At 56.8% G+C, this 12,545-nt stretch overlaps 2 protein-coding genes across 3 annotated transcripts in view; one reads left to right on the top strand and one right to left on the bottom strand.

The window, feature by feature from the left end:
• Nucleotides 1–3,774, top strand: part of Csnk1d (casein kinase 1 delta) — a 31,888-nt gene extending 28,114 nt beyond the window's left edge. Inside the window, exons 9-10 of one of the 2 annotated variants that reach the window (XM_040747902.1) lie at nt 1,799–1,951; nt 2,995–3,774. In XM_040747902.1, coding sequence (XP_040603836.1) covers nt 1,799–1,888 — 90 coding nt within the window. In that variant the 3' untranslated portion in view covers nt 1,889–1,951; nt 2,995–3,774. Of the gene's footprint in view, nt 1–1,798; nt 1,952–2,761; nt 2,903–2,994 lie in introns of those variants that run through there. The other variant, XM_040747901.1, reaches the window with a different exon arrangement.
• On the bottom strand, nt 2,326–12,217 carry Slc16a3 (solute carrier family 16 member 3). Its single transcript, XM_005069785.4, has 6 exons — nt 12,110–12,217; nt 7,067–7,134; nt 5,864–6,113; nt 5,315–5,458; nt 3,954–4,721; nt 2,326–3,222 (listed from the first exon to the last, which is right to left on the bottom strand). The coding sequence occupies exons 3-6, from the start codon at nt 6,084–6,086 to the stop codon at nt 2,948–2,950; spliced, it is 1,410 nt and encodes a 469-aa protein (XP_005069842.1). The 5' UTR covers nt 6,087–6,113; nt 7,067–7,134; nt 12,110–12,217; the 3' UTR covers nt 2,326–2,947.
• Between the last annotated feature and the right edge of the window lie 328 nt (nt 12,218–12,545).

Here is a 12,545-nt window from a genome sequence, read left to right as displayed (position 1 = left end):
TGTGACAGATGTGACCATGCTAGAGAGGGGAACTCCCAGTCTTGGCTTGAGTTCTTGCCCCTCTAACCCCTACCCTCAACTTGGCATTCTCTTCCAAGACACTCTTCAGCTGTGCTGCCTGTACCTTGAGCATCCCAAGTTAGCCTCTGGCCTGCTTGGTGGATTCCAAAAAGGAATCTATTGTTCCACTGTCCCTCACCTGTGGAGCAAAACCCCTCTAACAACTCTCTATCTCCAAAAATATTTGCACTGTGATTCATAACAAAACTACAGTTATGAAGTAGCAATGATAGTTTTATAGTTAGGGAATCTGTGTTAGGATGGTTAAGAACCACGGAAACAGAGCTAGTGCTTGCTAGCTCTGCCTCCATTGGCGCCTTCTTCGGTCTGGAGTTCCCTCTGGTCACTGCCAGGCAAAGTGCAGGGGGCCCCTATAAGCAATCCACTGTTAGGTATGGCTTCCCTCCTCCTGTGAAGGCGCTCGTGCTAGAGAGGATCAGGACTTGGAGCCAGAGGCTGGGTGGATCACACTGAAGGCTGTGCATCTAAGTAGCTGCCTTACCCAGATTCCTCAGATGAGTAGCCACTAGCGCCTAGGTTGCTGCTGGCCATTCACTTCCTCCTCTTAGTTCTCTGCCAAGAGTAGGGTAAGGGATCCAGTAGCCCATAAGCCTAGTTCATTTGCCTCAGACTCTGAGGGTGCTGGGATATCTTATCTGTTCCCCTGGACCTTTGAAGACCCAGTTATAGGTAGGTGTGGTTGGGCAGGTCTCTCCAATGTCACTCAGGCTTGGGTCTTCATAGTATGCTGAATACAACCTTCCTTGGCACTCCATTCAACCCCTACAGGGCAGCCATGTTCAGTGAGCCCCCAGCTGCTGCTGGAGCATTTACAAGCACCCAAGTCGTCTTGGCTTCATACATCACCTATCAGGGTTGGTCACTACTCTAGGTTCCCCAGCAGCCATAATTTTTGTCCAAATGGAAAATATCTCAGTGCAGAAATGCAGACAGGTGAAGCCACCTCACTACAGAGCCCAGAGGCTACCACCCTAGGGTGTGAGTGGGGTCCCGCCAGCACACACAGGCTCAAGAGAGGCCTCATGAGAAAGCTCCAGCCCACTGTGGGCCTCTTGGCCATGAAGCATCTTCCTTTAAGAAAACTAAAAAGGTCCCCACATCTTAACCATGTTGTCTTAATGTGCATGAAGCCTGACCATTTTCCATTTTCTGACTGCGTCATGTTCTCACATACCACCTGCTCTGGGTGCAGGTGTGGGACGAACATGACCTGCTGGTTTAGGCCGTGAGGGGTTGGGAAATGAGTCTGATGAGTGCACACTTTTAGGAGCAAGCCCTCCCTGCCCCCACTCCACCCCACCTCCGTCCCTGTCCCCCAGCCACCCTCAACCAATGATTCCCCCTAGTATAATTGCTGCAACCAGACACAGCAGAGAAAGCAGGCCCGCCCCTGCACCAGAATGGTACCCACTCTCCACCACTCTGTCCCTTCCTTAGTTTCTAGGGGCAGCTAATGGCCACAGTTGGGGTTTGGCATGCCTTGAGGTCCCTGCCATCCCCACGTTCTCTGGTGAGGTTGGCAAATGAGACTCCAGGACGCATGTGACCACAGCCGCCACCAGCTGATCACCTGAGAGGGAGAGGAACCCCAGAGTATTGAGCTTGGGTTAGAGCTGCAAGCCCTTGGCCTCCTCATAGAGCTGAGCAGGGCCAGACCCACCAGGGTGTATGGGAGGCAGGGCCCAGATATGAGCAACTCGCCTCCTTTTCCTTGCAGAGGAGCAGGGACGTGGCGTCTCTCCGGCTGCATGCGGCCCGCCAAGGTGCCCGCTGCCGTCCCCAGCGCCCACGACGTACCACCTACTGAGGCGGCCCCAGCGGCCTCTGACCGGGCTTCCAGGCACGCAGGCCGCCACTGGCGGCAGGGCAGGTGGGTGCGAGGTGCCCAGGGCAAGCCTGAGTGCTGAGCATGGGCTGGGACAGAGGACGGGGAACAGAGATCATCAGCACCGTGCCGATCCCTTAAGAGAAATTTACCAGCCCTTCAGTGGGGCGAATAAATGGAAGGCAGGAAACGTACTTAACACCGGAAGCCCCACACACAGTGAACACAGCTCAAACTGGGTCGCAGCTCAGTCCTCCTCACCCCTAGGGGTTCCCCGGGGCCTCCAAGTGCCACCCGGGTACCCCCCCTCTCTAGCATGGGGCTTCCCCCGCCCTTTGCTATTCCCCTCTCCCCCTTTCCTCCTGCCATATGAATGCTGTGGCGGAACTGGGAGAGCTAATGAAGACCAGAACCACTTCTTAAGAATCAGCCATTTTGTTATTTAACAAAGGTGGGACTCAGGTGAAGACCACCGCCCAGAACCAGACAGCTCCCGGGAGACAAGCCTCTGGTGCTCCTCCTGCACACATGACTATTTCTACCTTCTCAGGTGGAAGGAGCTCTTTGTCCCCCTAGACAGAGAGCGATGATTGGCAGTGTAGGAAACTAGGGCTGGAGAATGGGGGGTAGGATGAGGGTGGGTGGGATCAGGGAGGACCCTTGCAGGCAGCACCCACCTGCCAGCCTGCCCCAGCCCCGCCCCTCTGATTAAAGTCGTGTTGTCTCCTAAGTGTGGGTTTCTAGGTCCTTGGCCACAGTGGGGGGGCGGGGGAGGCACAGGCTGCTTGGACTCGGCAGGCTGGGTCCCTGCTATAGGCGGCTGGTAACTGTGGGGCTTCCTTGGCTTCACCACAGATCCACTTTGGAATGACACGGGTTCCCACCCCGCCACCTCTCCCCGCAAAACACTGACCCGCTGACCAGGCAGCCAGAGCTGAGCCGATGATGGCCCCGCCTCAGCTGGTCCTGTTTGTGAAATAAATATGAGCGTTGCCAGTCTCTGGACCTCTTCCCTGCTCCCTGCCCGCCCGGTGAGGCTGCTCACACGCTGGTTTCTGGGGTGTGAACCACCTCCCCATTTTTCTCAGGCTGTTCCTTCAGGAAGTGCTCCACCTCCCTGGAGTCCACCCTCCCATCCACAGGGGGCTTGTGGAGCTTCTCCTCTTCCGAAGCCACCTCCTCAGGCTGTGTCACCTCGGGCTTCTTCTTGATGCAGAAGAAGTTGCCCAGCAGCAGCACAAGGGAGGAGGTGAGCACCTCGGCCCCCGCCAGGATGAACACATACTTGTAAACTTTGGTTGCATCCAGAAGCTTGCCTGCAAAGAAGACCCAGGTCACTAGAAAGATCCACCTCCTGGCGCTGAGGAAATGCCTCACACACGCAGCCACCCTGTCTGACTTGAACTCCATCCCCAGCAGCATCCGCCCAGCCCTCTCCAGCCTCTTCTTCTTCCTCCTCCCCGTGATCGCAAAGGCTGAATCAAAAGGGATAGAAGTGGCCTTGAAGGTTTGCAGTCACGGGGGTCTAAACCCCCTTCCCAGTCATAGACCCCCCCAGAAAGAAAACATGGCTTAGCAAGGCCCTATATATCTAGTAACCGAGCACCCCAAGACCATTCTTGGAGAAAGGAGCAGCCAGAGGCTTTAAGGGGATCAGAAAGGTCTGTGGAGTGAGAGACCCAGGTCCAGGATGGCGAGGCCGCCCTCTCCAGCCAAAACCATTCTCAATTTCAATGGAGTGTTTTTCGGCTGGACCTCAGAAAGTAAAAGGACCAAAGTAACAAATCCTGCCCCATTCCCTTGAAAGCTGCCCCTGTGGTGTACAGACTTCTGAAGAAGCTGCCAGACCCTGTGGGTAGAGCTGTCAAGTTTGTGTGTCTTGGCTCAGAGCCAGCATTTGCTGCTGACATCCGCTGGCCCCAGAGCCTACCATTCCCAGTCTCCTAAAGCAGGGTATGAAAGGAAGGGGTGGGGGGGGTAGGTAGCCCCCCTCCTCAGAGAGGCCAGGCCTTGCCCTGTCCCGGTGTCCCCTGCCAGCCGCACTCACCTCCTGATGGGGGCCCGATGAGCACAGCCACAGCTTCCAATAGCAACACGAGACCGATGGCACTGGAGAACTTCTGAGTGCCCACGATAGCCATAAGCACCTCAAACTGCAGAGCCCCCACCATGCCATATGAGATGCCAAAGAAGATGCAAAAGACCACCAGGCCACCGTAGTCAGTGGCCGTGGAGCCTGTCAGGTCGGTGAAGCCATTGAAGAACATGGCAAAGCTGAAGAGGTAGACAGAGTAGGGCCGCACCTTCTTGAGCCCCGTTATGAAACCAGCTGTGGGCCTGGCAAAGATGTCAATGAAGCCCAGGATGGTGAGAAGGAAGGCAGCCTTTGTGTCAGGCACACCCAGGTCCTTAGCATAGCTCACCACGAACACTGGAGGCACAAAGAGCCCCAGCACCATGATGGAGGCAGCCACTGCATAGATGAGGAAGCCACGGTCTCGGAAGACACTCAAGTCCAAAAGCTGCCTTGACGGCCGCTGGGGTGCCGGGGCCCCACTCGCACCACTCGCCCGGGGCGCCACCAGTGGCCTCATGAGCGCAGCACACACGCAGCAGTTGAGCAGCAGGCCCCCCAGGATGAGGAAGCCGCCTCGCCAGCCATAGTGGTCCTGCAACAGCTGCCCCAGCGGAGACAGTGCACAAAGGAACACTGGACTGCCTGCTGCTGCCAGCCCGTTGGCTATAGGGCGCCGTTTGTTGAAGTATCGGTTGAGCATGATGAGGGAGGGCTGGAAGTTGAGAGCCAGACCCAAGCCTGTAAGGAAGGACAGTGTTTAAGACCTCAAACCAGAATTCTAATTGGGGGTGGGGGTGACATTGCGGGACACCCTGTGTGTGACCCGAGCCTGCAGAAAGGATAATGTGAGACTTTATACCCAGCCCTCTAAAGGGGGCAGCATGAGACTCCCAAGGACAAGGACAGACAGTAGTGTTGAGAAACCAGACCACCAAGAAGGGCCGTGTGAGACCCTTGAAACCAAGCCTGCAGAGAGGGCAGCACGAGACCTCAGGCCCAGATCCCCAAGGAGAGCAGAGTTAAACCCCAGGGCCAAGACTCGCAGGAAAAGGCGGCATTACACCCCTGTGACTCATATTTCCAAGCAAGGCAGCTTAGACCCCTGTGTCTTCCGAGACCTTCATCCGTGCCCCAGCTTCCCTGGGCACAGGCTCCATTGCAGATGGTGGGTCTCAGAGTACAGAGCCACTCACTCATCCCAGCAAACAGTTATGGATGGGAGGGAAGGGTCCCCCCCCGACCCAAACTCAGACCCGTCAAGAAGAGCAGAAAGTCTGCAGGTCGTCATCCCGTGACCCGCCCCCTCTTCCCGCCCCCCTCCCCCCACTCACCAGTGATGACTCCCGTGGTGAGGTAGATCTGAATAATGCTTCTGCAGAAGGAGGCAGCCACCATCCCCAGGGAGGCAAAGAGGCCACCTACAAGCATGACAGGCCGGCAGCCAAAGCGGTTCACACACACACTGCAGAGCGGGCCTGTGTAGAGAAGGTAGGTAACTTGAGGGAGGGAAGAGCCAGGCCTCCAGCTTGACTCTGCCCTCTCCCTGCCCGCCAGAATATTTTAACTTATCAGGTGCGCTGGGCGCTGGGGGGTGGAGGGACAGGTGTCTTAGTGCAGGGTGTCTCGTGGGCACCGGTCAGAGCCCGGCTCTTCACAGGACCTAAGCAGGCCATCAAGCATTCAACCTCTTTGAAGGAACTGCCCGAGGAGCCTGACCACTGGGTGTCAGCACGACCCACCCACCCACCCACCCACCCAGACAGGGACCAAGACGCTTTTCCCTTCAGGGAACCAATAGCTCTCTGGCAAGATCACCCACTCAAGGGCTCTCCCCATATTCCTCTGTGCTCCCCTGGGGACACCCCTGAGCCCCACCTCACCTGTGCCATAGAGCATGGCCAGCAGGATGGAGGAGATCCAGGCCGTGTCACTGTAGCCAATCCCAAACTCATGCATGAGTTCCTTGAAAAAAACGCTGACCGCTTTGGGGAAGGCATAGGAGAAACCCGTGATGATGAAGCAGCCAAAGAGGACGGCCCAACCCCAGCCCCCATCGGGGGCCTTGATGCCGGTGGGACCCTCGTCCACCACAGCACCTCCCATAGCCAGGAGGGCTGGTTTCGCTTCGTCCTGAAAGAAAAAGAAACAGAGCTGACTCAGGTTGCCAGGGTGATCGTTTCAACTGCAGCCCAGCCGAGGAGGGTGGGGACAGAAACACACAGGACAGCACCTGGAGGAGTCTCAGAATTGGGCACCCGGCCACTCCTACAACAGCTCAGCCACGGGCAGCCTGCTATCCCTGGCTCAGGACTCCCGCCCCTGGCTACCCTTAACTGGTACTTTGGGGAGCTGTCTGTCCCCACATAGGTGACTATTATAGGGTGCACTGACTTTTTAGGGCTCGACCAGGATTCCCATGACCTCCTGTGAAGAACAGACCCCAGAAATCTGCCTGGCTGGTATTTCCTAAACTTGGGCTGGGTAGAGGCTATGCCATACGACCTAATCCCAGCAGTAACCTATACTTCCCATACCTTTGATTCCCCCCAAAAGTCTAAATGAGGTCAGCCTTGGCCCCGTCTCCTGCCCCTGAGGAACCATGCTGCATTCTTTGCCCACTCTGGATTCCACGTTCTGACTGACTTGGAGGATATGGGTCTGGAGCAGAGGCAGCTGAAGAAACACAGGCTATGGTATCTGGGGGGGGGGGGGCTTCCCACTTTCCCTGGGTAGAGCTTAGTAGTTGAATGACTCTGCCTAGAACCATCCATGACAGTGGCTTTTGGGAGAGGGTGAAGATCCTGATGGATTCTGGGAAGGCCTTGGGGTTACGGAAAAAAAAAATCAGCCGTGACAGCAGTTCATAACCAATCTATGGGAACGGGACCGATCTTCTGGCCCCTAGCTGCTAAAGTAAGCAGGGAATGCCTCAAACCCACACCCACCCACTGCTAACTTCCCTTTTCATGAATGTCAGGAGCTTAGTTGATGTGAGGACCAGGTTTCCGTCTGGCTATGGACCTCACCGTCAATAGTCTTCCCCAAATCCCAGAGGTCACTCAGCCTCATTTCCCCAATCTCACCAAGAATCGAGCCGCAGCGGGTGGGTCAGTCTCTGACCTGAGTATTCAGTCCAGTCTCCACAAATGCTCTGGGGAGAAAAAAAAAAAAACCAAGCCATGATGTGTAAGGGAAGCTGGCACCGCTGACCAGGAGAGCTTCCCACCTTGACTGCTCACCCTGGAAAGGCTGGGCATGGGTCTCTCTAGACTCCAACCCCGTCCCTTTGCTGGCTCCTTCCTGAGAACAGAGTCCCCGTGACTGAGGCACAGACATGCTAAACTAGACTGTGTCCCAAGAAGCAGAAGCTCCGTGTCATTCGACCCAGGTTTCCCTGAGGTTCAGAGACAACACGTTAGGAATGCACACCAGCCTCCGAAAGGCTTCACCTTGCTTCTGACCATGGCCCAGCCGGAGACCCTCCCCACTCAAACCCACAGTCAGGACATGCTCAGTGGGACCCCAAGTGCCAGGTACCTCTTATCCATTAACCCCGAGTTTAAAAGGCCTTTGATTATTTTAAAAGGGAAAACTAGAAACCGGAGTGGAGGAGTACATTTTAGGGATATACCATTGAGATATGAGACCAAAAGACAGAAACCCTGAGGATGACCCCAGTCCCAGAATTTAAGGTGCGGCCAAGGAGAGAATGGGAGGGGTGGGCCAACTGGGGTCCCTGCTTGTTCAGACTGTGGCTTTACAGAAGTGTGATACCTTTTTTGTTTATTTGGTGTGTGTGAAGACACTATCTCACCATGTAGCTCTCGTTGGCCAGGAACTCTCTATGCATCCCAGGATGGCCTCGAACTCCCCTGCCCCCAACTCACGAGTGCTGGGATTACTGGCACGCATCACCATGCCCAACCCTCTGTTGCACTTTCTAAAATAAATCCAGGCTGGGCAAGGTGGCTCAGTACTGCCACTGAGGCTGACAGCCTGGGTTCAATCCCCATGACCTACTACAGGATGGAAGAAGAGAACTGACTCCTACAGGTTGCCCAGACCTCTACAAGCAATGGCACACATGCATGCATGCACATGCGCGCGCACGCACACGCACACACACACACACACACACACACACACACACACACACACACACACACACAGGCCTGTGCTCCCACACCCTGTGTTCACAAAATAAAATGTAAAAACATAAAATCCAGTTTCGGAGCAAAGTAAAGAGGAGAGTGTGCCCAGAACCCACAGTGAGCGTTAACCTAACTCTGGACACCCGAGGTCCCCCAGAGAGGATTGGTGCTCCCAGCCTGGGCACCTAGGCTGTATCAGGTTCATCCAGCATTTGTCAAGGTTACTAACAATTACTCCAGTCTTTTGAAGTTTCTCTACCTTTGCTTGTTTATTAGAAACAAACATGCTGGAGTTCTCAGAGTCCAAGGAGGACAGAAATGGGGACATAATTACCAGCTATAGATGAGGTGCCCTCTCAACTGGGGTCTTGGAGAGCAAGCAAGGTCAGAAGGGTACATGTTCTGGAACTTTTCAGGCTCATGGCTGCCGTGTAAGGCTAATAATACATGGAGGGCCACCTTCAGTGCCAAGGGGATGATGGCATCAATACGGGAAGCTCTCGGCCAAGGCCCAGCACCACCGATGTCCTTAACCAGCCTGGAGCCAACTACCCTAATGTAGCCTCACCAGTGCCCACCCCAGCCTGTCACCAGAGACCCTGCAGAGGGAGGAGACTTTTCAAAGAGATCGAATTTCCCAACCAGGGTGGAGTTTAAGCCTGCTGTTTAGCCTGCTTTTTGTCACCTAGGCCTCAACACATCCCTTAGCTTAGGATTCCCAGCCTGCCTTGGGGATGAGAGCTACCAGACAACAGCACGGATGGGCCAAAATGCAGGCCAGTGCTCTAACCCTAGGGCTTCCCTGTCGATATCCACAGGGGCCCCACCTCTGACAGCACATCCACGGGCACATCCTAGCCGCCTGGCCTTTCAGTGACATTTACCCTCCCAGAGAAGCATGCAAAGCAGCCCAGAAATAACTCAGCCTCCAGGTCACAGAAAACTGATCTGGGGATGGGGGCTGGGTCAGGAAAGCCTCCAGGTGCTCCCGAAAGCTAGTCTCTAGGCCTAAAGCCACTGGCTGTGGCCTAAGCCGGGGAGGGCACATGGGAGTCCCATGTAACATCCCTTTGCATCCAAGGGCCTGGACTATCAGCCCAAGGAAAGCAGACCAGGTGCCCATCGTGGTCCAAGCGCCGAGTTCTATTCAGGTGCCCCTTAAGTGCCCGTCATCAGAAGGGACCAGCCTTGGCCCTGCCTTTACGGTCTTAAGTAGGCGGCAGGAACAAGGCAGCTACCTTGCTTGAGTTACGTTTCAGATCCCCCCAAAAGCAAGTAAGCAGCCAGTACCTCGGACGCAGGGCAAGAGGTTGCTCAAAGTACTCTTTCCCTCCCTCCCTCTCTCCCTCCCTTCGTGTGCCTCTCCTTTCTGGTCGCGCAGCCCCGAGCCCACCGGTGTGTAAAGGTATGCCATGGAAAAGCCCCTAGGGGCCTTTTCTGGAGAGGCACTGGCAGTGCAGCAGAGGTGGGGCCCCGGGCTTGCCTGGCCCTCCACCCCATCTCTACAGGCCTGCCCAGCCTCCAGGGCATGCCTGGCACCGCTGCAAGTTGTCCTGTCCGCTCACATCAACTTTTCAGGGGCCAGTGGGGTAGAAATACTGGTCTTGTTTGCCAGAACAGACACTGTTGCCCAGAGCCAACCACCACCCCACCTCAGGCCTCGGCTGCGAGATCTCTGCGGGACTGTCCTAAGATAAATGGTTGGACCCAGAGTCCCACACCTTGTGAGGAATCGTCAACGCTTGGCTGTCACAAAACTGGGGGCAGTCCTAAGGACCAGCTCCATCTTGCGCTGTAAAAGCCCTTTCTCTGCAAGGTTAGGGACCCTCTCTCTGAGCCACTTTCCAACAAAGTTCCACCTAGGCCAGCACTGGCCGCTCCTCCGCAAGGCTATCTGTGGAACCCTCGATTTCCAAGCAGTCTTCCTTCCTAAAGCCAGGATCTAAGGCTAAAGGGAAGCTCAGAAGTCATAAACGCCCCCCAACTCCCATCACTTGTCTGGCAAGGAGGTAGGCCTGGAGATGGCAGAAGCATGGGTGGGGGTGGGGCTTGGACTAGAGGAGGCAACCGACCCGACCAGCCTCACTCCCATCTGCGGACTGGAGGTAAAGGTCCAGCAGACCTGGGCGGGGCTCAGTGGGTCGGGCTAGGGTCGGGAAGGGAAGGAAGCTCCGCCCGAGAGGCCTCGGGACGTGGGGGACGTGACCACACCAAGGGAGGAGCTGCCGCCGTATTGCCTGGAGTAGGCGGTCCTTCTCCGCCTCTACCGTACTTGCAGAGCACGGCGCCACATGCCCTAAGGCGCGCCCTACGACTCACCGGCATATTTGTTTTCGAGGCGGGCCATTTCCCTTGGACCTTCGCAGAAGCGAGCCGCGGCGCGCGGCCGAGCCTCTGGGATGCTGACCGATAAACTGCGGGCCTCGCAGCTAATTCCTAAGTGCATCTGCCGCTCATGGCCCATTCCAAACTGATGGAAACTGAGGCCAGAGGCCTCACTAGAGCGGTCTCCATTCCTGCCCCTCCCCTATGCCAGTGCCCAGTGCCAGGTGGACCGAGGCCTTGGTCCAGAGCCGTCTCCAATTGCTTAGCACCATCATCCAGAAGGTCCGGCTTGGAACACCAAGGTGCCCCCTGAACTTGGCCCCTCACCAGCACCACCACCCCCGTCCCTGGTCAGTTAGTCAGAAATCCTGGCACGCCGGCATACGGTGGGGGTCCCACAAACTGGCCCCTTCCATATCACTCCTCGATGGCTCTTAGATCAACAGTGCTTTCTCCTTGCTGCCCCTCCAAATTTAGACTTCCAGGCAGTGGGTATTAGATCGTTTATATGGGGAAGCAGGCCCTGCCCCAAGGTCACTGGTGGTGTGGGCAAGTCCCTCCTGGAGCCAAACCAAATGGCTAGTTGTTCAAGGCTTTGTCGACACTACAAAGTCCTCGTCAAGAAGGCTCCACACATACCTCTGTAGAGTCCCCAGTGCCCCTTGAAGGGTAGACCCCATCATTTTGCACACCATCCTAGCTATGCCCATTCTGAGGGAGTCCCCACACCTTCGGGTCTGTCCTCATCTCTCAGCACAGGCAGACCCGACACCCAGTGGACACCAGTCAACTTTTGGGCCTATGGAATGAAGCTGAGGGTCCTGGGAAATGACCTCCTGCCCCCCAACAGAATCCACCCCTAGCCTTGGACAAGCTACTGCGCCCCGTGTTGTATGGGAGGAAGCCTTGCCTCTCAGATCACCCCGTTGCCCTGATTGGGACCATCACAAAAAGTTGCCGCCGCCCTGAACATGCAGCCCTGCGCGTCGGACAAAGAGCAGGCACCTGGTTTTCCCACGGAATGAGGATAGGGTAACCCTAGCCCATTATGGATGGAAACCACACTTCCACGTGCCTCGTTTGGGCTAGTGGTGGTGGCTGGATTAGGTGGTAGGTAGATGTAAAGAGGAGGCGGGAGGAAGAGACCCTAGGGCATTCCTCCCCCAACCAATCCGAAGCGCACGTGCTCCTCTCTCCCCGGGCGGCCTACTGATGCCCGCCAGAGGTTCAGGGTTCCAAGAAGTCTATAGCATTCCCAACAAATATAGCCCAGGTTCTCCAGCCGCCCGGCCACCCTCCAACCCTCTTGGGCCAAGCTATTTATACTCTGGACGTTTGGTTGTCCGGGGCAGCTGCCTCCTGGATGAAGCAGTCCAGCCCCCGAGGGCTGCCGGATGGATAGGCTTCTGCGAAGGCAGGGAAGCAGGATGAGAGCGCGCGACTGCCTGCTCCGGGCCATTTGGTGGAGCTACAGTGGTGAGAGGTTTCTCCAAGTCAGGAGAGACCCGGGGCTGGAGAATCAGGCCGGGAGAGGACCAGGAGCCAGGAGCTCCAGGCCCGGATCCGGCACCTGATAAACTAAGGCCCAACCCCTGGGCGATTGGAGGGCCCCAGCCTCGCTCCGCGCTCCAAGCATCCCGCCGCACCTACCTGCCACCGCTACCGCCAGCCGCTGAGTCCGCCTCTGCCCGCCTCCGCGGCTCGGCGCCGCGCCGGGGGCGACTTTAAGTGCTCTCATCCCTTGCGCGGCACGTCCCCCGCGCACGTCACCGCTGCCTGGCGCCGCCCCTGTCCTCCCCGCCCGGACCCCACGCCACTGCCGGAGGGGGCGCCCCAGCCTCTGCGCCCCGACGGCGGGGTCACTGCCATTCTCTACTTACCAGGGAACCCGAGCCAGAACCCGTTCTATAGGCGCCCAGGGCGCGGACCCTACCCTTTGCGGGGTCCCATCGCCGACCTTCTCACTGGTCTCTTCCGCGCCCTCAGACCTGAGCTGACCGCCTCGCTTCCCTTCGGCACCCTTTTCTGCCTCTCTATTTATTCCTTCCCAATACTGTGGGCTCCTATGATTTTGGCAAGAGAGCGG

This window comes from Mesocricetus auratus, unplaced genomic scaffold (genome assembly GCF_017639785.1).
Source record: "Mesocricetus auratus isolate SY011 unplaced genomic scaffold, BCM_Maur_2.0 Super-Scaffold_100007, whole genome shotgun sequence".
Lineage (NCBI taxonomy): Eukaryota > Metazoa > Chordata > Mammalia > Rodentia > Cricetidae > Mesocricetus > Mesocricetus auratus.
The sequence above is the reverse complement of the archived record's forward strand: the minus strand, read 5'-3'. Positions and strand labels throughout refer to the sequence as shown.

Excerpts from the sequence above, each read along its gene's own strand:
- Slc16a3 (XM_005069785.4), bottom strand. The coding sequence starts at position 6,086 with ATGGGAGGTGCTGTGGTGGACGAGGGTCCCACCGGCATCAAGGCCCCC. Across the intron at positions 4,722-5,314 it reads CACCACGGGAGTCATCACTG|GCTTGGGTCTGGCTCTCAAC; the intron begins GTGAGTGGGGGG and ends CCTTCCTTACAG. Across the intron at positions 3,223-3,953 it reads CATCGGGCCCCCATCAGGAG|GCAAGCTTCTGGATGCAACC; the intron begins GTGAGTGCGGCT and ends TCTTCTTTGCAG.